We start from the raw sequence: 20,051 nt of genomic DNA, 5'->3' as shown, positions 1-20,051 counted from the left end.
CTCTTCCCCATTGCACCGAGCTCTTCCCCTGCAACGCGTGTTGTTTTGCACGTAGGTGTGCAGGGAGTTCCAGCGGGGAAACTGTGCGCGTGGAGAGACTGATTGCCGCTTTGCGCATCCGGCAGACAGCACAATGATTGACACAAACGACAACACCGTAACCGTGTGTATGGATTACATAAAAGGTCGTTGCATGAGGGAGAAATGCAAGTATTTTCACCCTCCTGCACATTTGCAGGCCAAAATCAAAGCGGCGCAACACCAAGCCAACCAGGCTGCAGTGGCAGCCCAGGCAGCTGCGGCAGCTGCGACTGTGATGGTAAGTGCTGGCATATATGGCTGCCTTTTCTTTGACAGATGCTCTTTGATGCCTATTTTGCTTCAATTTAATGCTGTTTGCTTATACTTTCTTTTCTGGTTTGCCTCTTCTTTCTTTTTTTTTTTTTTTTTTTGGTGAAAGTTAATATTTTATAAAATTATTACTATTGCTTGATGGGAAGAAGCACTTTTTTCTTTATGCCCTTATTTTGATGCTGTATTTCTATCTAAGACAGTGAAGCAAATGACACTCTATACCACTTCTGTTCTCTGCCTTGATTGTATGTTAAATTTATCCTTAGTATTTCCAAACAGAAACAAAACCGTTAAGCTTCGATGTCCCCTGGAAAACAGGGCAACATATGCTGGTTTTAGCTCTTTGATGGCAGATACACATGTGGAAATTTGGAAGAAAAGGAAAAAAAGCAAAGAGAGAGCTTTTGCCTCAGAGATAGGTAATAGAGAAGAAACCTGTATTAAAATTCAATTCACCCCACCTTAGATGTCATAGAGTCAGATGTCTGAGCCTACCCTAGCCACCTTGGTCTCATTTTGCAGGTAGTGGAATAAAAATAGCACATTCATCTGGTGTACCATTAGTGCCTGTCTGAGGATGAGAAAGAAGTGCCCTCTGTAGATACACATCTCTTCCCGCTGACTAAAAATTGTTGCCTGTATCTTTTTCAACTTTGGTTAGATGAATTTTATGCTTAGAGACTTTTCTTGCCTCTCCCACTATCACGGGCAAGTTATTTGAGTCACGAGGATTTAAAGTTGTAAACTAAAATGGGAAACATTAATTAAAAACAGAGTAACTACAGTCAGAAGAAAAGAGATTGAGGGCTTTCTATTTTCAGATATTTTAAGCTCTCACTTGAAACTGTTCGGACGAGTCAGCCTGTTTACCAGTATTGGACCTCTCTTACAGTTGCTGCCAGGAAAACTGATAAATTTAAAGATTGTATTGATAAAGTTAAATAAATTGAGCATGCAGGAGAGACTTGGGAGACAAAATTTTGCTGGCAGCAAATCATAGAATCATTGTCCTCATTGCTGGCAGTGGACGAATAATTAAGCAGATGTGGTTTGTGGACTTGTGGGCAGTGCATACAACAGTTACAGACAATACAGTTATTCTCTGGGTAAAAAGCCTACCAGGAACACAATACAGTACAGTATATAACTACCCCAAGCTATTGTATGTAGCAAATTAGCAAAGGGCAGACTTTTGAGGGACAAAGGGTAAGTTATGCAAGAAAGTAAACCACCAAACAGAAGAACATTTCTTAAGTTTTAGTATTCTTTCTCTTATAGTATCCCCAAGCTCTGTTTCGAATCAGGTGATTTTTAGTTAAACTTTCCTGTGTTTGCAGAAATTGCATACAATCTGGAAATTAAAGCAAAGGAAATTGGTTTTTTATTCCAATTAACTTCTATTATGCAAGATTTTTTTGTCCATTTAGAGAACGTGATATTTCTAGGCAGTATACTAAGGAAGAAAGGAGAGAGATGAGGGGATTCATGGTTTTGCACTTCAGTAGTGGTTGGATATATATCCTGTGATTTTGAATAAGCTGTAATTGGAGTTGTATTAGCTCAAAGCAAGATGAAGCGTCTTTGGAACATACAGGATTTGAATGTTAGGATTCTAGTGTCACAGGAGAAGGCAGGGATCTGTAATTCAAGGTAACTTTTTTCCAGAGAAATCTGTACAAAATATTTTAATGGCGTATTTAGACTACCAAACAGAAAAGATTCTTTACAATCCAATTATTTGTGTTTAATATAGATTTGAAACCATCAGATAGAGTGAAGGAAAAATCACTGGAGTAGCAGTAACAAGGGAAAAGTGGTAGAAAAGACACATGCCTGCAAAGACACTGAAGAATGACCAAGGATACTCCATTGGATGTAAAGAGGAAAAGGCAGAAATGCAATTGCTTAATTGTAGGGTTCACTTGCAGCATGTTCCCAGGTTGAAATTGTGGCTGAGAGGTTTTCATTCCTGGGGGAGCTGGCTGCATGGCTCTGGTCCAGAGGGTGCTCGTATAGGTGAGCACTGCAGATAAGGTTAGAGCACTGTAGGCAAAGCTCATAAGACCACTGAAGGTCAATGAATTCTGCAGTCTGGGACCTTGAAAAAAGTCCCTGTCTGTATTTCTGTACACTGAAGCTTAGGAATTCTTACTCAGCTAACTTAGGTGACCAGGATGTGCCTAATTGGCTTTAGAAAGTCTCCAAGGTTGGAGGCTCCACAACTGCTCTTGACAACCTGCTCCATGGTAAAATCATTCTTACAGTAAATAAAAATAATAAAAATCTTACATTTATGTGGAATTTCTTGTATTTGCATTTGTTCCCATTGCCTCTTGCCCTTTCACTGGACACTGCTGAGAGGAGTCTGTCTCCATGTTTACTCCCCTATCAGGTAGTTATACACACTGATGAGATCCCCCTTCATCTTTTCTTCTCCAGGCTGAATCGTCACCGTTCTCCCAGCCTTTCCTCATAGGAGAGGTGCTCCAGATCCTTAATCATCTTTGCGGCCCTTTATGGGCCTGTTTTCTAGTATGTCCGTGTCTGTCTTATACTGGGGTGCCCAAACCTGGACATTACATTCCATATGTGGCCTCACCAATGATGAGTAGAGGGGAAGGTTAACTTCCCTCGACCTGCTGGTGATGCTCTTTCTAATGCAGCCCAGGATGTTGTTAGCTGCCTTTGCTATGAGCGTGCATTGCTGGCTTGTGTTCAATTCCTGGTGTCCACCAGGATCTTGAAGGCTTTTTCTGTTGAGACTTGGTGGCCCCCAGGATGTACTGGTGCCTGGGGTTGTTCCTTCCCTGGTGCAGGGCTTGGTATTTTCCTTTGTTGAACTTAGTGAGGTTTCTCTGTGCCTGTTTCTCGAACCTTTCCAGGTCCCTTTGAGTGGCAGCACATCTATCTTGTGTATCAAGCACCTCTCCAAGTTTTATACCACTAGTGACTGGCCTCCAGCTGGGCTTTGTGTTGTTGATCACAACCCTTCGAGCCTGGCAGTTGAACCAATTTTCAGTCCACCTCACTGTTTCCCATTTAGCTGTACTAAATCAGTTTATCTATGAGGGTGAAATGGGAGGCTGTTAAAAACCTTTCTGAAGTCAAGAGAAACGACATCCATTGCTCTTCCCAAGCCAGTCTCATCGTAGAAGACTGTAAGGTTGCTTAAACACAACTTCTCCATGATAAATCTATGCTGACTACTTTCCATCACCACCTTGGCTTTCATGTGTTTGGAGATTTTTTTCAGGAGGATTTGATGAATTGCTTTCCCAGGGACTGAGATGAGGTCGGCCAACTTATCATTCCTCAGACCTTCCTTCCTGCTCTTTTTGAAGGTGGGAGTGTAATTTACTTTCTTGAAATGTTTAGGACCCCCTGCCCCAGTCATAGGGACCTTTCGAAGATAGTTAAGAGTGGCTTTACAGTGACATTGGCCAGCTCCCTCAGCAAACGTCAGTGCATCCTGTCAGGTTGTGGGTTTGTGTACATCCATTTTGTTTAAATGTTTCCTACCCTCCAAGGGTAAATCTTTTTCACTTCAGACTTTCCCACTGGCCTGAAGGCCAGTCTTACCAGTAAAGAGGTGGAGATGATGTTCAGTACCTTAGCCTTCTTCATGTCTTATGTCAACAGGTCACTGACCCCATTCAGCAGTGGGCAGACATTTTCTCTAGTCTTCCTTTTGTTGCTTGGAGAAGCCCTTCTTGATGTCCTTCACATCCCTTGATAGGTTTAACTTCACATGGTCATTGGCTCTCCTAACCCATCCCTGCACACTCAGGCTGTGTCCCTACTCCTCCTGGGCCAACCATCCCTGCTTCCACCTCTTCTGTGCTTCCCTTCTTGTGTTTGATTTTAGTCAGGAGCTCCTTGCACATCCCTGCAGGCCTCTGCTGTGTGGATCTTGCTCGTATTCCAAGAGATGCTATAGTGTACCAATGTCACAAATGGCAGACAAATACGATGACACAGTATGTTTGAACATTTGTATTACTATCTTAATTTCCTTTCTGTAGCCTTTACCTCTCAGTCTGTAGCTATTGACTTTTTGGTTGCAGGAAATCAAATGTTGAGAAGGAGATAACCTGATGGAACAGAAAGAGATAAAGGAGGTTTTACTATCAGGACAAAATGGGAAAAAAAAAATAGAAGATGGGGGAGAAAAATGGGCAGTTGGTCCGAAAGCCTGATAGAAGTGGGAGACTGCATGGAAACATGGTTGACAAGTAGGTTTAGAAACATATCAAGTTAAAGGCTTTGGTTTGGTAAAACTGAGACTGAACTTGCTGAGGGGAAAGCCAGCAACAAGCTTTGAAACAGGTGAGGTTAAGAAGAGCATGGAGAAGAAGTGGAAAAAGGCAATCATAAGGAGAGAAGCAGAGATAATAAGTGAACAAGTGAGATCAGATGAGATCTGCATTTGGATAATAAAGGTAATTAACTGAAACACTCTTATTAATGTTTCATTTGTGGACTTGATCATCGTACAATGCTGAATTCAGTTGTAATTGTTCACCTCCGTGTAGATTTCCATCTGTGGTGGATGCAGAGTGCATCTGAGTCTATGCTGTGTGCGGATGGAGTGATGTCCTCCATGGTGGGTACCCACATGTTGGCTGCACAGCACCCTGAATAGGCACAAGGAGGCTCTCCAGATCCCCTTTGCACCAGGTGTTTGTTATTATAAAACAGTATAACACCCAGGCAGATGAGCAGATCCTGAAGACCAGGTTGAGTAACCCAGAAATGTGCTGAAAGAGAGATGGGGAGGGCATTGGGAAGCCTCATGGAACATAGGTGCTACAGAGACAGGAAAAAGGAATAGATAAGGTGAGGGTTATACAGCAAAATAAATACCCAGTTAGTACTACCTAATGTTGTGACAATGAGCTGTTTGTAAGCATTTTGTGTCTTATCCTCTCTTCTGGGATTTTTCACTTCTGCTCCCTATTTCCACATACCAATGTCAAGGTAGACATAATCTGTGTATCCTAAAAAGAGCTAAATATCAGCCTATGTTTAAAGAGCGAAAGTAAAAATTCTGATTTCTAAGTAAATCCTTCCTTTCTAAAGGTTTGTAAGAATTATTTACACTATAAAACTTGAAAGTAATATTTCATATGAGAAGATTATTTACAGAATGCCATCCTATCAGCCATAAGTTTGATCTTATTATGGAAGTATACATAAATGTATATGCTTATGTGTTATGTCTAAGTACTTTATTTAAAAAAAAGTAATAATGCTGGACTAGTGTCATAACTCATACGTTAACGTTCGCTTAAGAACTGAAAGCAGTATTTTTACTCCCTGCTCCTGAAGGTTGTAGCAAAATTTAGAAAAATACGTTTTAAATCCTGAAAGACTTTTTTTCCCTCTCAATGTAATGTGGTAAGTTCCACGGAAGAGAAAAATACCTACAAAAATGATCCAGCTGTAGGGGAAAAAAAAGGAATTAATGATAAGTTAGTGTAACTAGACCTATTATTTTTTCTGCTTTGTATTGGAAATGGAGAACCTCTCTCATTTTGAAGCCCAAAGCTATTGAATGATTGCACTTCTTCTAATTAGAAGACCCTCACCTTGCAAGCACTGATATTAATAGCCTTTGTAATGCATTACAACTCCCACTAGTGCTTTGTATTTGAAAACGTAGCCTTTCAAATTGATTTTTTCCGCTTTAAAATGTGACTGAACTAACTTATCAGGAATTCTTATAAGCGTATTCTTAAAACTTTCTGCCTCTCTGTGAAGTGTTTATACGATGCTTAATAGTGTCTGCAAGCTGCTGTTTTACTCAACTTTCCTGAATTTCAAACATCTATATTTTACTCTCTTATATGCTTTTAACTAAGGTATAGTAGATGCATTTTTGCTTCGGTACTAATTCGAAACGTAATATTCATTTCTTTAGAAGACATTTTTGTTGTTGTGCATGCCTAGTGTTTTGTATGTTGTATATTGCATTCAGAATATTTTTTTCCTTCTCACCTATCCACAAATGCAATGCCGTTCCCATGATGCACCTCTGCTTGCTGTTTACCTGTATGTTAATTCGCTTGAATCCCATTGGCCCACTGCCATCATGTGCTCGCTGCCTGTTATTAAAAGACTCAGTCGACTGCCAAAGCAATGAAGCGACCTCTCGAAGCAACTGTAGACCTGGTACTTTGACCTTTCACCTTTTGCTTTGCATGTAGCTTTTGTTTAATTTTATTTTTTTTTATATGATTTTATTATTATTTTTTTTTCAGAGAAGCAACTAATGAAATTCGTATCGCTTTACTTTTTGAACATCAACTGGAAATGATTTCACGTACTTGTTAATTTACCAGAAGCTCTATTTATCCATCTCATTCTCATATGTAATAAACGCAGACGATTTAGTTTGGTTCCTAACACGGTTTCATTTTTTTAAATATCCTGTCATGAAAAGTCAAATTGAGATAAAACTGCTTCTGTAATTGAAAACGCTTAACGTAATCCATTAATCTGTATAATAATAGGAAACGATATTTAAATCTAAAAAAGCAAAAATACTTGGCAATGAAACACAAGTGGTTTTTTCTCCCTATAATATTTGAAAACCTATTTAAAGGCAATGCCATTTTCGTTGCTTTAAAGGCCTTTCTTTTCAGTAGTTGTGCTGCTACAGTTTTAGGTTAATAGTACCATGCTTTTGCTATCAATAACAAAATTTCACTCATTTTACATTGCTGTGCTTTGAGTTAATATGCATGGCAAGGCATCCTTAGCTGCTTTAAAAAACAATAATTTTTTGTATTTATGTACGTGTTACGGACACCAGCTTAAAAACGATGCCATTTTAACTAACCTCCTTATTTACAGGCCTTTCCTCCTGGTGTTCTTCACCCTTTACCAAAGAGACAAGCACTTGAAAAAAGCAATGGTGCCAGTGCCGTTTTCAATCCCAGTGTCTTGCACTATCAACAGGCTCTTGCCAATGCTCAGTTGCAGCAACATGCATTTATCCCGACAGGTATGTTGTACCCACATTGAACCAACTTTGCGTTCCTTAGGTAGCCTCCGTGCCAGGCATTTGCACTTAACACAAGGTTTTGTTATGCTCCCTGCCCTACTTGAGGTGAAGTCTGCACAGGTATTTACACGTTGATTTAATTCCTCCTGCAAAGTATGAGAATTCAAGCAGCAGTTTCAACACGACGTTAGGCTACTTTTCACATTCATAGCCTTGTTCATCATTGTCCAGAGTTTGCCTCTTTTTTCCTACCTGAAATTGGCTGTATTCTGACTTCTACCTGCGAGTGCTCTCCTAGAAGACGAGAGGGCCAAGTTCCACTAACAAAAATGCTGGGAAAAGCATCATGCTTCAGGGATGCCATGGGAAATGTGCCGTGGCCGAGGTGCATCCTCCTGCTCCATCAGGCATTGTTCTCCAGCTGTGGGGGTTACCCCAGCTGCAAGAAGGGGAGCACCAGCCATAACCTTCCAGTCTGTACTGTGTGGAAGCACTGACAAAACACGTTGCTCCCCACAGCTGCACTGAAGGGCTTTGAGGCATCAGTTGCATTTTCATGGGTTTCATTTTGGAGTGCCACCAGCACTTTTCCTAGCATTTGCAGCTAATAGCTGGGGTTATAATTCTTCATAGGGGTGATCTGAAGAGGAGTGGACATAATTTGCATTTCAGAACTATGTAAAAATCAGAGCGTTCAGAGCTGGCTTGAACTGCACGGTGGCTGGTGGCAGGGCTTCTCTTTAACACGGTGAGAGAAAGAATGTGCTAGGTGCTCATGTAAACAATAGCGACATAACGCTCTAAATTCTGACAGTCAGCTCCACTCCAAACTTCTGTGCTTTCATTTGTAATTAACAAATTACATATTTTAGTATCAGAATGTTATCGAGTGTGAACTTCCAGCATCATTTAAAACTATGTGTTTACAAATGCGCTTGACATTTCAGCGTTGTTATTTTAGTTTATAGAAATAATGTCGGTTAAACAAGGAATGAAATGCAACACATGATGATTCCCAATCTATCAGCATTCCCATATGTTTTTAAAGATAAAAACAAACACAGATGGCTTTAACTTCATGGAATTTTTCTGTAAGGCCTGAGTAACAACCTTGGAGCCTGCCCCTGTATTTATAATAGTAAGTTATAGCATGCCATATTTTTAGCACTTCGGTGCACCAGAATATCTGAGGCAGAAAACATGCTGACATTTATGGGAGTGTTTGAAAAAAAGAAATAAATTGTGAGACTGCCTATTTGGACATGAATGGACGACTGCCCTGTGCTTACAAACATACAGAGATTTCCATGAATTTATTTTACTTTGTTACCCTGAGAATTTGCAGTATGATATGCATTATTCCTTCTCTTAAGCACTCACTCCCTTTCAGAGCTTATCGCTATTATTTGCAGTTACCAAGGTTTTAAAATTAACTATGGAAAATACAGTAAACCTTTTTAAGTGAAATAGCATTTGGATATTTTCCAGACTTTTGGAGTGCTCATGCTTCCTTAAGTAGCTCATTCTTTGTGCTTTTTATTGTCCATTACTCTTTCCAACCAATCAGTGGTTGTAATTACAGTTTTATCTTACAAATTTCTGATGGTAGGAAGGGTGGATCTTGGAACAAAACCTTAAGGGCTGTGTTGTTGGCAAGCCCCAACACAAGTGCATGAAGAAAGAAGAAACAGAGAGATAACATAGCAGATGGAGCCCAAGCCCAGAGTAGAAAACCTTTCTCGAAGGGCTGAACCTCCTGGCTCTTTGCAACACCATTAGCATCTAGAAAGGATGTTAGAGAGAGGAGTGGGGTATGGGAGGAGGTCAGGAAAGGGGAACCCCCTCTGTAAGAGCGGGTGTCATGAGCTTTTCATAAAGACGCTACATCTGATAGTCCCACATTTCCTGGGCAGGCTGGATTTGGTGAGTGTAAGGGCTGTCATGCCACCCAGGTCTGTGGAGCAATGCATGACATTATCTGTTGGATTTTAAATGATTATGTGATATTTTCTGAACTGGTACAATTTTCAAATGTGTTCCTTGTGTGTGTGTGTGTTGTTAAATTTTAAAAAAGTTTTGCTGCTGGAATATATATAAAACTTAATTGTTTTATATAACTTCTCTGCTTTCTTAACCACTTGCTCCCCTAATAAAAAGTGTGGGGCTTGACATAGCATGGCTTACCTCCAGAGTTCTGCACTTTGTTTGTTTTACATCAGTTTGATTGCTTTGTCACCTTCTCCTTATTGTTTGGTGAATGACCTTAAAAACAACAGATCTTTTCTCTCTTCCCATTGCTGTTTGTTAGTATTTCTATAGCCTCTAGAGGAGGAACGCTGTGTATTCTCTGGGGACTGTTCTTGGGTAAGGTCATTCATAGTTGCACTGCTACTGCTATAGTCCGGAAAGGGTCTGCGGTAGTAATGAAGCAGGAATTGTAGAATCATAGAATGGTTTGGGTTGGAAGGCACCTTAAAGATCATCCAGTTCCAGCCCACCTGCCACAGGAGGAGACACCTTCCACTAGACCAGGTTGCTCAAAGCCCCGTCCAACCTGGCCTTGAACACTGCCAGGGATGGGGCAGCCACAGCTTCTCTGGGCAGCCTGTGCCAGCTTCTCACCAGAATACAGGAAGCACATTTGACTTCATATCAAATATGCACATACCTGGGACTAGTCTCCTTACCTGCCTGCCTTCACCAGCTTGCTATATGCACTGTACTGAAAATACACTGATTATTATCATTTGGTCTTCCCAGAAAGGTTAAAGGTAGACTAGGCATCAAACCTGAACTGCATGGCAGGCCAGCAGTCCTTCCAGAGCATCTCTGAGGTGCGCTGGGAGCCTTTTGCTGTAAAGTTACACACTTTGAGGTGTTCAGTTTGGGTAATTGTCAAAGTAGTGTTTTCTTTGGTCAGGAGCACCTCGTCACCTCCGGTGTTGTGTTAAGAGAGTACATTAACATCAAATGCAAACTCAGCAAAGCCTCTGCAGGACAATATCAGATAATTCTATTTTAACACCTTTCTCTGCTGCACATCAAATAGTTGGTTGATCTGTGCAACAATTGAGCCCTCTGAATTATGCAGTCAGTTCTGAAATTCCCAAATAATGTGATACTGAACCAAAGATGTTTCTATAAACAAACTGTAGCTGCAAAAGTAGTAAGTGAAAGGATAAAAGCACTAAATGAAAAGATTTATGAAGTATCTTGTATATATACACAGAAACATGCCAAAAGTCACACAGTATACTTAGGAGTTTGGTAAGAACATAATCACCTTTTTTGTGTTAAAGCAAAACTATGAATGACCTTACAGTTTCATTTAACTAACTTACTTCTCTGTGGTTATGCTTGAATCTCACTTTGAATGTTAACTCTAAACGGCTAACCTGTTTCTTCCCTTTATCCACTTTTTTCACCTATCATTGCATGACACACAGGGTCAGTTTTGTGCATGACACCCGCTACCAGTATTGGTAGGTTCCCAATTTCTTTATTGATCTCTTTTTATACTGTATATGATGTATATTCACTTGTTCCAAAAAATCCTAGGCAACGATTAGACACTGACTAGAATTAAAGGTTCGCTTGTCTTTCTGGTTGACTTTGCAGAGTGTTTAGATTTGTAGATGAAAGCTGCAGTTTAGATGTGATATCACCTGCTATAACAACTACACTGCAAAAGCATAATACCATGAATTCCAGTCTGCTTTTCAGTTTTCAAAGTTTTATTTATATTTTATATTGTCTAATACTATAAAATCATAAAATACTGGAAAAAGCCAGCAAATTTCATCAGTGTTTTAAAGTTTCATAGTGGTGTGCCTATTTCTCCTTTTTGCTGTGTGTTAGAAAGTTTTATCAGCGTTTCCCAGAAATGCCTACTTTGATCCACAGAGGTTCTGTTGAAACCTGTGATCTGAATCTCACTCCTTGAAATGTATTTGCAGCTTGGAATTAACATTTGGGGCATGCAAAATGGAAGTCTACTATAGCCCTATCCCAGTGATGTGTTTTTTTCAGCGGGACTGATAAGCAGTTAAAATATCAAGCCTTTAAAACATCAAGTTAGTAATTCTTCCACAAATTCATTCTTAAAATGAGCAAAAGTAGTGACTTTCACCAAACCGACCTTGCTTTTTTAGATCAAACAAAGTAGTGTTTAAATCGGGAAAATTATTATTATCCTTCTCCCGGTTTTTGCCTCAAAGCAGATGGTAATTTAACTCTGATAAAGATGAACAGTTATGCAGTGGTAGTAGAAAAAAAACCACATAAATTGGATTCCAAAGGAAGACAGTGAGTATCTGGCTTACTTCAAAACGAAGACACATGAATTCATTTTTTAATTGTACGTAAAAATTAAGATAAATATTTAACAGTTTTCTTCACAGTGCAAACCACTGTGGGGTTTGTTTAGACTTTTAGTATGGAGTGCTTTATACTGATACTGGAAGAAAACAAATTGCCCTTGTAACAATTCTCGGGTAACGGGCTAGTTTGGTAGAGACCTCATTTGCGCAAGTAATCTTCTTCTTAGAGATAACACCTGCTGTTTCAGTGGTCCTTGCTCTTTTTTTTTTCTGGGAATCGCCGATTGTGTTGACAGCCTTCCTTTAATTGTACTTGTAATAAGCTATTTTCCCTTTTTTTTTATTTCTCCGCCACGCTTTCTCGCTTTGCACTGTGATTGCATGCCATCTGCCGGTTTAACCCATGACGATGGCTTGCCGCTCTTGATATTCACCATGCCAAAAATACCACTTCTCTTACCATAATGCTGCACCCTCCTGTTCATTGCTTCCATGGTTCCCCTCCTGAAAGTACCCATGATGCACAACGCTACGGCCGCCACTGTCTCTGCAGCAACAACTCCTGCAACAAGTGTTCCCTTCGCCGCAACAGCCACAGCAAATCAGGTTTGCTCCTTTTAAAGCTTTCTTTCACAAGATCCCGAACTCTAAATGAGTGCTGAGATTTTTATTTTAATTTAATTTTTTGTTTTTAAACAAAAAAAATTCTCCCGGAGAATTTTTTTTTCTTTCTGTGTTTACCCCATCAAATTTTACTTTTTATTTTTAAGTCGTTTATAGCAAGTGTTTGTGGGACAGGTTGCACTTATTTAGAGTTAACATTTGTTGCAAATAATGATGTAGCTGTGTTTTGTGTTGCGATGTTTGTACCTAATTATTGTGTAATTAACCCAGCTGGAGTTAGAATGACCGTAGTACTGGACTACTTTCAGAAGACTGTTATTAACTCCTAAGTTTAAAAGGAAGATCATCACAGGTTTATAACGTTCAGGTGTCTTAATGTAGCCTTCTCCATGTGGTGTATGGAAGTGACTAACTTGCAAGCATGGAAGCTGTCTAAAATCACAAGCAGGACAAGGCAGATGAAAAAAGAAAAAGAGAAACAAAATTGAATGTTTTCTGTAAATCAGTGATTGAAGCAGTAAATGCTGGCACTCAAGATAGTTATGACTATGTCTGCTTTATGTTTGAAAGTGTATCTTTAACCTGGGAATTGTATTTCCCTAAGGAAGGATGCCCTTACGAAGAACACCTAGAGTTACTGGCAGAGACAGGCTAGGAAAGATGATACTATCTCCTTTTCGTATGCGTTTCGTTATGTTAATGGCAGTCTTCATTTTGGTAGGGTTTCTCCCTCCCTCCTGTAGGACCTGATTCCTGGGGAAGGGTATCTATTTGCAGCTCAGAGTGTGTAGCTTTGACTCCTCCATCGGGGCAGTAGAGATTCCCACCCCAATGTGCCCAGCATCTGCTAAGAGAGGGGTTTGCACAGCAGTGGGTCGCTCTGGCTTTTCTGTTGCTTTGCCACCATGCTCAGGCACTTCCACCTGAGAACTCTTTTCCCTCAGGTTTTTAGAGGTCAGACTGAGGAGGAAGCAAGCAGATTTGCTCATTGAGAGAAAGCAAAGGGCTATGTTCCCCTCTCCTTCCCTTGTGTTGCTCCTGCCCAGACCAACAAGCTGTTGCAGACCTAGTAGAAATGCTCGCCCCTCGATTCATTCCCCTCCACCTGCCAAGAAATCACAAGAAAAATCAAAGAAAATGTTTTGCTTAATAACGTTGTAGCAGCAGATTATTTATGTTTTTTTACTGTCGGTCTCAAAACTATGTAGGCATCCCATAGGAAAATAGAAGTTGCCACAAGAGTTTATTTGTAGTAATTCGGAAAAATATACTACCTCTGAAATACACCCTACTTCCTTAAAGAAACACAAACCAGTCCCCTTTCTCTATTTTCTTTTAAAAGGCTGTTTGCCAGCATTGTGGTGTTTGTGCTGCTAGCATTTTCATCAAGAGGGTTGTCATTTTGTGCGTTCTTTTCTGCGAGCTAGCTTGTTTGAGTGAAAACCTACTTGGGACGAGGAGGGGAGAGCAGCAGGCAAATGGTGTGTGTTTCACTGACCTTCCCACATCAGTGTCTGCAGCAGCAAATTGTTTAGTGGTATCAGTGTAGTTTTGTGATCCCCAAGGGGCTTGAAGATGCCAAGGGACTATGAGAAAAGGGGAGGGGGTCAGCTGGGGACCCTCCCCAGCGCAGGAATGAAGCCAGGACAGCTCCATCACCTGCACTCCTGAGTGCCAGAGGGGCTGGCTGTGGCTGGAGTAGAATAAATACCCATACACCTACAAAAGGACCACTAAGCAGTCTCTGTTTTCTTTATTTAATGGGAATACTTTCACATGAGTAGCTAGTGACACTGGGGAGGTGTAGGTGTGCTTCAGTGCACTTTCTCATCTAGCAGGATAGCAGGCAAAGCCTCTCCTTTCCCACTACAGATTTTGTTTGCATTGGAGGATTAGAGCATTTTAAATTTAACAGGAGTTGTAAAAGTGTCTGTCTGTATTTATTTAGTTGCACATATATATGTGTGTGTATGCACATAGCTCCATGCTGAAATTAAAGGATGGTTTAACACAGGGATGGGTTTCCACTTGTTTAAAGTTAGGCATCCAGTTCATCTACTTTTCCAGAAGTCCATGTTAGGGCAGGGTGAATTGCCCTGGAGGGTCCTGCCTGTTCCTCTTGCCGGTGGAAAGAGCGTATCCATGTAGCAAAGCTCTGCACCACTGCATGAGGAGGAGATAAGTCCCACCACAGCAGCTTTTCTCGTTGGCTTCTGTAGTGTGTGCCATCCCTGTTTTTTTCTTCTCACTCATGTATTTGTATTAGTCATGGCAAATCTTTAAAAGCTACTATAAAACTATTTATTTGAAAGTAGTGAAAGTAGTAGTAGTCACTTCTTCTTTGTAAGGGGCAAATACGTAAGATTGCTATTTATTTACAACCTCCTAAGAGTTGGAGGCAAAGCTACAATGTAAGAAAAATCCCCATAATTCTGTGGTCCTACCTATCAGTATTTCTTCAGCTCAAGAAACACAGAAGGAGCAGGTAATTAACTTAAGACTTTATTCATGGTCATAACGTCCTTTGTGTCCTTTTGTATGGATTTAAACTCTCTTTTGTATTTCAGAAAAGGACTTTATTATTCCCATCTAGATAAAATGCCCTTTCTGGGCCTGTGCCACACTGCTTTGCGTATTTGTGGGATATGGTTTCCTCTTCCCAGTGTTTTTAATCAACCTGCAGCCTTCAGCCCATTCCATTTCAGCTCCCGCGGCTTCTTCTCATGGTGCCAGTCATGAAAATAAAGTTGTAGCAGGGCCTAATAATTTAGCTCAGTATCACTTGGCCTAGTACTCTGGCCTGGGGAAAGATTGCTGGACTTCCTTGGGTTGAGTGTGATGGTCCCTGTGCCCTTGAAGCACCAGTGGAAGGAAAAGTCAGCATCCCAAAAGTTATGGAATCTTGGCTGATGGCCAAAAAACCTAACAACCCATGTTGGGTCCAGTAAATTATTTAGTGTGTGCTGTCAGCTTGTATCTTGAAAAAAGATGAAGGATGTCTCATGTTTTCCGTGTGTCCTTTCTTTCTAAAAGTAACGTGAGTAACAGCTCCGAATGTGCCTGCATTGACACACACGCACAGCCAGTCATGCTTGCCCAGCAACTGTATGTGTTGTGTGTTCACTGTGCATGAGAAGATTGTGTAGGGTTAAAGGCTATACCGCAGTGCGTTCACGCAGGGTGACACCAGTTAAGAATACGTGGAAGATTTGAAGTCTCTTGCTTTTCTTGTCTTACAGGAGTTAGGTTTTAAAACCAAAGTTATTTTCTTGCAGCATATGCCAGAGGGGAGCAGAACGACTTTGGCTTAGTGCAGTGAACAGGATGGAGCGAAAGTGCTTTAGCAAACCCTGTTTTACAAATGCTGATTAAAGACTGACTCAGTTGATACAAGAGCTGGCATCTTGTGAGGGGATGTCCCCGCTTCCTCTAGCTGCCAGGCTGTGATGAGAGGGGATGGAGGAAGGGAATTCAGCTTTAGATTTCCAGTGAAAGGCAGGTGGTCTTCCAAAGGTACGTGGCGAGTCTGTGGGAGCATGACCAGTCAGAGGCGAGAGGTCCTTCCCAGTTTTTCTCTTCCCCTCTTCACGACTGCTCCAGCCATTTCCAGCAGAATAGGGCTGGACACCACAGCTGCTTAACCTCACTTCAGGGTTAGATGAAGTACGTTCAGCTGTTGCTTGGGGATGCTGACAGCACTTTCTTAGAGGATGGAACCAACAAACTTCCAAGTGGTGTGAAATGATGGTGGAAGCAGCATGAGAGCACGTATGTGGACAGTTTGGTCCTGGCTCCCTCTAGTGCACGCATGTGGGCAGAGGCGTGTAAAACATCTTATTTGAAATATTAATAGAGTCATTGTGTCTCAATATATACTTCAGAGATCTTTAACAAAGCTTTTAATTATTATTCCTGCAGCTAGTGGACTAGCAGTACTTGAGCAAGCAAGGAAACTGTTACCTGCTCAGCTTCACTCACGGGTAGAATCATAGAATCCTTTAGGTTGGAAAAGACCCTTAAGATCATGGAGTACAACTGTTAACATAACGCTGCCAAGTCCACCACTAAACCATGTGCCTAAGTGCCACATCTACACGTCTTTTAAATACCTTCAGGGATGGTGACTCCATCTCATCCCTGGACAGCCTGTTCCAGTGCTTGACAACCCTTTAGGTGAAATTTTTTTTCCTGATATCCAATCTAAACTTTCCCTGGCACAACTTGATGCCTCAATTGCTCTCATCATATTGCTTGTTACTTGGAAAAAGAGACTGACACCCATCTCACTACAACCTCCTCTCAGATAGTTGTAGAGGAACAGAGCAATATTTATTGATTTTTTGGGTTTTTTTTAGGCTAACAATGTGCACTGCTGTTGTTTCAGGATGGTAACAAAGTCATACATCTTAAGGAAAATTATTTTGGAAGTTTGGTTCTTGTTTTAGTATTTGCTTTTTAAGTAAATAGAGGACTAGAAACTTGTCGAAATATTATATGGAACCCACTTGGAGCTGATGATGTGCATGTTAATTGAAGATGCAGGGAGCTGTGGCTTCCTCTACCCTGCATTCCAAAGATGGTTTAACAGAGGATCAATGCAGAGGATTTTCTATCCTAGCATTATAGGATAGAAACATAACATCCCTTCTGAATTCTGGGGCTGAATTTCAATTTTGAATAATGCCAACACCTGCCTGAAATTAAGACGCCTAAATGTTGGTGTCTGAGTATGGGTGTCTACATGCAAGCTAGAAGTTTAAGTACCTCTTGTAGACTGCGAAGGTTATCAGCACAGTCAGATGAAGTCTGGAGAACAGTCTGGCTCAAAAAGTCACACAGGGCTTGGTTCAGCTGCCTAAACATGTGTCTACTGATGTTTAAGATTGTCCTAAGATAACCTTGGATGTCTGGGTTATCCAAGACATTTTGACAAGTTTGACAGATGCAGTACAGGACTTACAGACAAATCTGCATGCTTCTAAACTGGCAGCTGGATGACAGGTCATAAACTTTAGCCTAGATGGTACTAAAAGAGTAAATGACCTGATCCTGCAGTGGGTGATCACATGAAGTCATCTCCAGGCTCCACTGGCTTACTGATTAGGTTGTATCACCTCTTTGAATGTGACAGGGGATTAAGACACCAGGATTTCTGTGTCTTAATCTGTCCTCAAGCACAGCGGGTGCTTCCTTAGTTCTTGGTGGTTACAGGGAAATACCATATTCCATATTATTTTAAATAGTCTTGCTCACATCACTTCAGTGATGTACATGGCTTTATTTTCTGTAGCAGTGAAAATGGACCAAAGACTGACAGTATAAAAATGGCATTATAGAGAATGTTGCTTGAAGACGTTATTTATTGACAACATTATTCTACTGGTTATATGATCTTTAACCAAGAAGGAAAAATGAAAAGGCAGTAATGAAAATGGAAATCCAGTAGAAAAATTGAATACTCATAGGCTGTGTCTGAAAAGAAATGTAAGATCAACAGGCTTTCTCATGCTAAGGGTTGTGATTATCTAGCACAGCTGTTTTAAATTATGCATCAGCATTCAAACTAAATTAGGTGGCAATTATGCAGATATTAATTATGAAATCATTCAGTAGCCTTCACTCTTGTCAAAATCTGCAAAAATACAATGAAGGGAAAATAAAAATAGTTACGTTGCATTTGAGTGCCACAAACAAAAGGACAATTAAAATATTTGCCCCAGAATCCAAGAAGTAGTTAACAGAGCATAAAATACAAACCTGCCAAATGTTTAATGGGGATACGAGATGCCGAGTGTGACAGCTCCCTCAGGAGGGAGGGGAGCCAGACATGCAGCAACAGAGCACCTCTCCTTGCCAAGGTGCCCACAGAGACAGCCACCACTCCCAAAGGAGGCAGATTCTCCTTAGGCTGAAATGTCATGTGGCGCCTACTCAAGCTGATTTCTCCTCCTGCATAAAGTAGAAGTGCCAGTTGCTCCCTCTTGCAAATAGCATCCCCAGAAAGGGCTTCCTCTCCAGCCTACCCAGCTAACCCTGGGGAGCCTTCTGGCAGAGTAAAGGGCTGTCCTCCGCGCTGCTGACAAGGTTTTTTCTGACTCTATGTTCCCTCTCTTCCTTGTGGAAACCTGCTGTAATCGGAGAGAACAGTAGCAACATACTGAGAAAACGAATTGGAAAATCTGGTGATAGGTAACGGCCCTTTTTTGTTGGTTAAAAGCAAACTTTTGAGAAGGAATGGTGGGAAGGGGAAACATGTTATTTGTACATCTTTAGTGCCAGAATACAACGAAGTTACAAATAAGAGCCTGTGTGAAATTCTTGTTAATGATTTGACAAGCTTAGATTGCCATTTCTAAGGGAATGGGGAAAAGTAGGAAAACGCTTCTGCTGTGAATAATAACTATCTAACCAATTTTTGTCTTTTTTTTTTTGACTGGAAGTTTTGGTCTAAGAAGTCCCGAGTTAAATGCTCCTATATAAAATTCTGTTCTAACAACATGAATCTAACATGAAAAAGTAAAAAAAAAGGGGGGGAATGGAGGACACATTATTAGAAGGGATGCTTGCAGGGGGCTAGCCCTGGGCAGAACAGTTTTGGGCATCTAGTCAGTGCATCTATGGTACCATGCTGCTCCACGTATTGGTACCGGCAAGCCTTGACATCTGGGATGCAGGACTCTTGCCTGCATCTCACCTTGTACCTGCACCAGGCTAGAAAAATGAACCTAAACAATCCTTGATCATGAAGAGTCATTTCTAAAGAGAAGGTATTTTGCATAGTAATAGCTTGTCACGCTAGGAAAGGCAAACTTAAACTGCTTCGTGCCTCTTTCGTACTTAGACACCCAAGAATCACAAGCCTCACTCAATAAAATTGTCTTTTCTGAAGACACTGAGTTACATGTCAGTTAGCTGTAACTTTCAGAATTAACAGTTTGCAGCCTGAAGAAATGAGTCTTAAAGCCCATAATCTTAAAGCCCACAACACACCTTAAGCAGTGTCAAGAAAATACCATTTGAATTGCCTTGAAACAACGGATGTTACAAAATACATGGCAAAACTTTGTTTTCTTTAACTGCAAGGCAGCAAAGAAGCAAAGCCAAAAGATTACCCTGGAAAATGTAAAGGAATTCACATGCAAACTTTAACCAAATATTTATTTTACTTTTAATAACATTTTTTTGTCTCTTAAGATAGCATGTTGTTTCTGTGTAGATGAGGAAGACTTCTGGCAGGCTTGCATACAGAGTTTTAAATCACATGCTCATATACAAGAAGCCAGCGGGAAGAAATGGGAAGGAGTCTGTTTAGGGTAGCTTTTTTGGAAATTCGCCCCTCACACACTGCTGTCCCTGTAGAGAAAGACTGAAACCTGACTTCCTTTGATAGCCTGCTAGATGGCAGTATCGCATAACAGGAGCAGTAAGCAAAGGCAAACACTTCTTTTGTATAAGAAAAATCAAGACACATTTCTCTTTCCTGTTACAGACTGTTTTACCATTCATGTCATTGAAATAAAAAAAAAAATAAATCTTATTTATGTTTGATACCTTCCTACCGTATTCTTGCTTTCAATTATTCAACAAACCATACCTTGACAAGTTGAGTAAGTCTTTTGGGGCGTATATTTATTATTTAAACATAGGAATTTTTTTCTGAGGTCAACTCACTTTGTAGGCATTTGGGGAAAACCGAGTTGGCTTCATTGTGCTTAGCATATACACACAGCTCATGTGAGTCTGGGGTT

General features: G+C 40.7%; 1 protein-coding gene across 8 annotated transcripts in view; it reads left to right on the top strand.

The window, feature by feature from the left end:
- Window positions 1-20,051, top strand: part of MBNL2 (muscleblind-like splicing regulator 2) — a 72,684-nt gene that overhangs the window by 41,468 nt on the left and 11,165 nt on the right. The window contains exons 4-8 of one of the 8 annotated variants that reach the window (XM_010021920.1): window positions 56-319; window positions 6,472-6,525; window positions 7,210-7,360; window positions 10,807-10,842; window positions 12,191-12,285. In XM_010021920.1, the coding sequence (XP_010020222.1) occupies window positions 56-319; window positions 6,472-6,525; window positions 7,210-7,360; window positions 10,807-10,842; window positions 12,191-12,285 (600 nt within the window). The remainder of the gene's footprint in view (window positions 1-55; window positions 320-6,471; window positions 6,526-7,209; window positions 7,361-10,806; window positions 10,843-12,190; window positions 12,286-20,051) is intronic. The other 7 variants (XM_010021925.1, XM_010021922.1, XM_010021926.1 and 4 more) reach the window with 7 other exon arrangements.

This window comes from Nestor notabilis, unplaced genomic scaffold, assembly GCF_000696875.1.
Source record: "Nestor notabilis isolate BGI_N333 unplaced genomic scaffold, ASM69687v1 scaffold15899, whole genome shotgun sequence".
NCBI classification, from domain to species: domain Eukaryota; kingdom Metazoa; phylum Chordata; class Aves; order Psittaciformes; family Psittacidae; genus Nestor; species Nestor notabilis.
The sequence above is the reverse complement of the archived record's forward strand: the minus strand, read 5'-3'. Positions and strand labels throughout refer to the sequence as shown.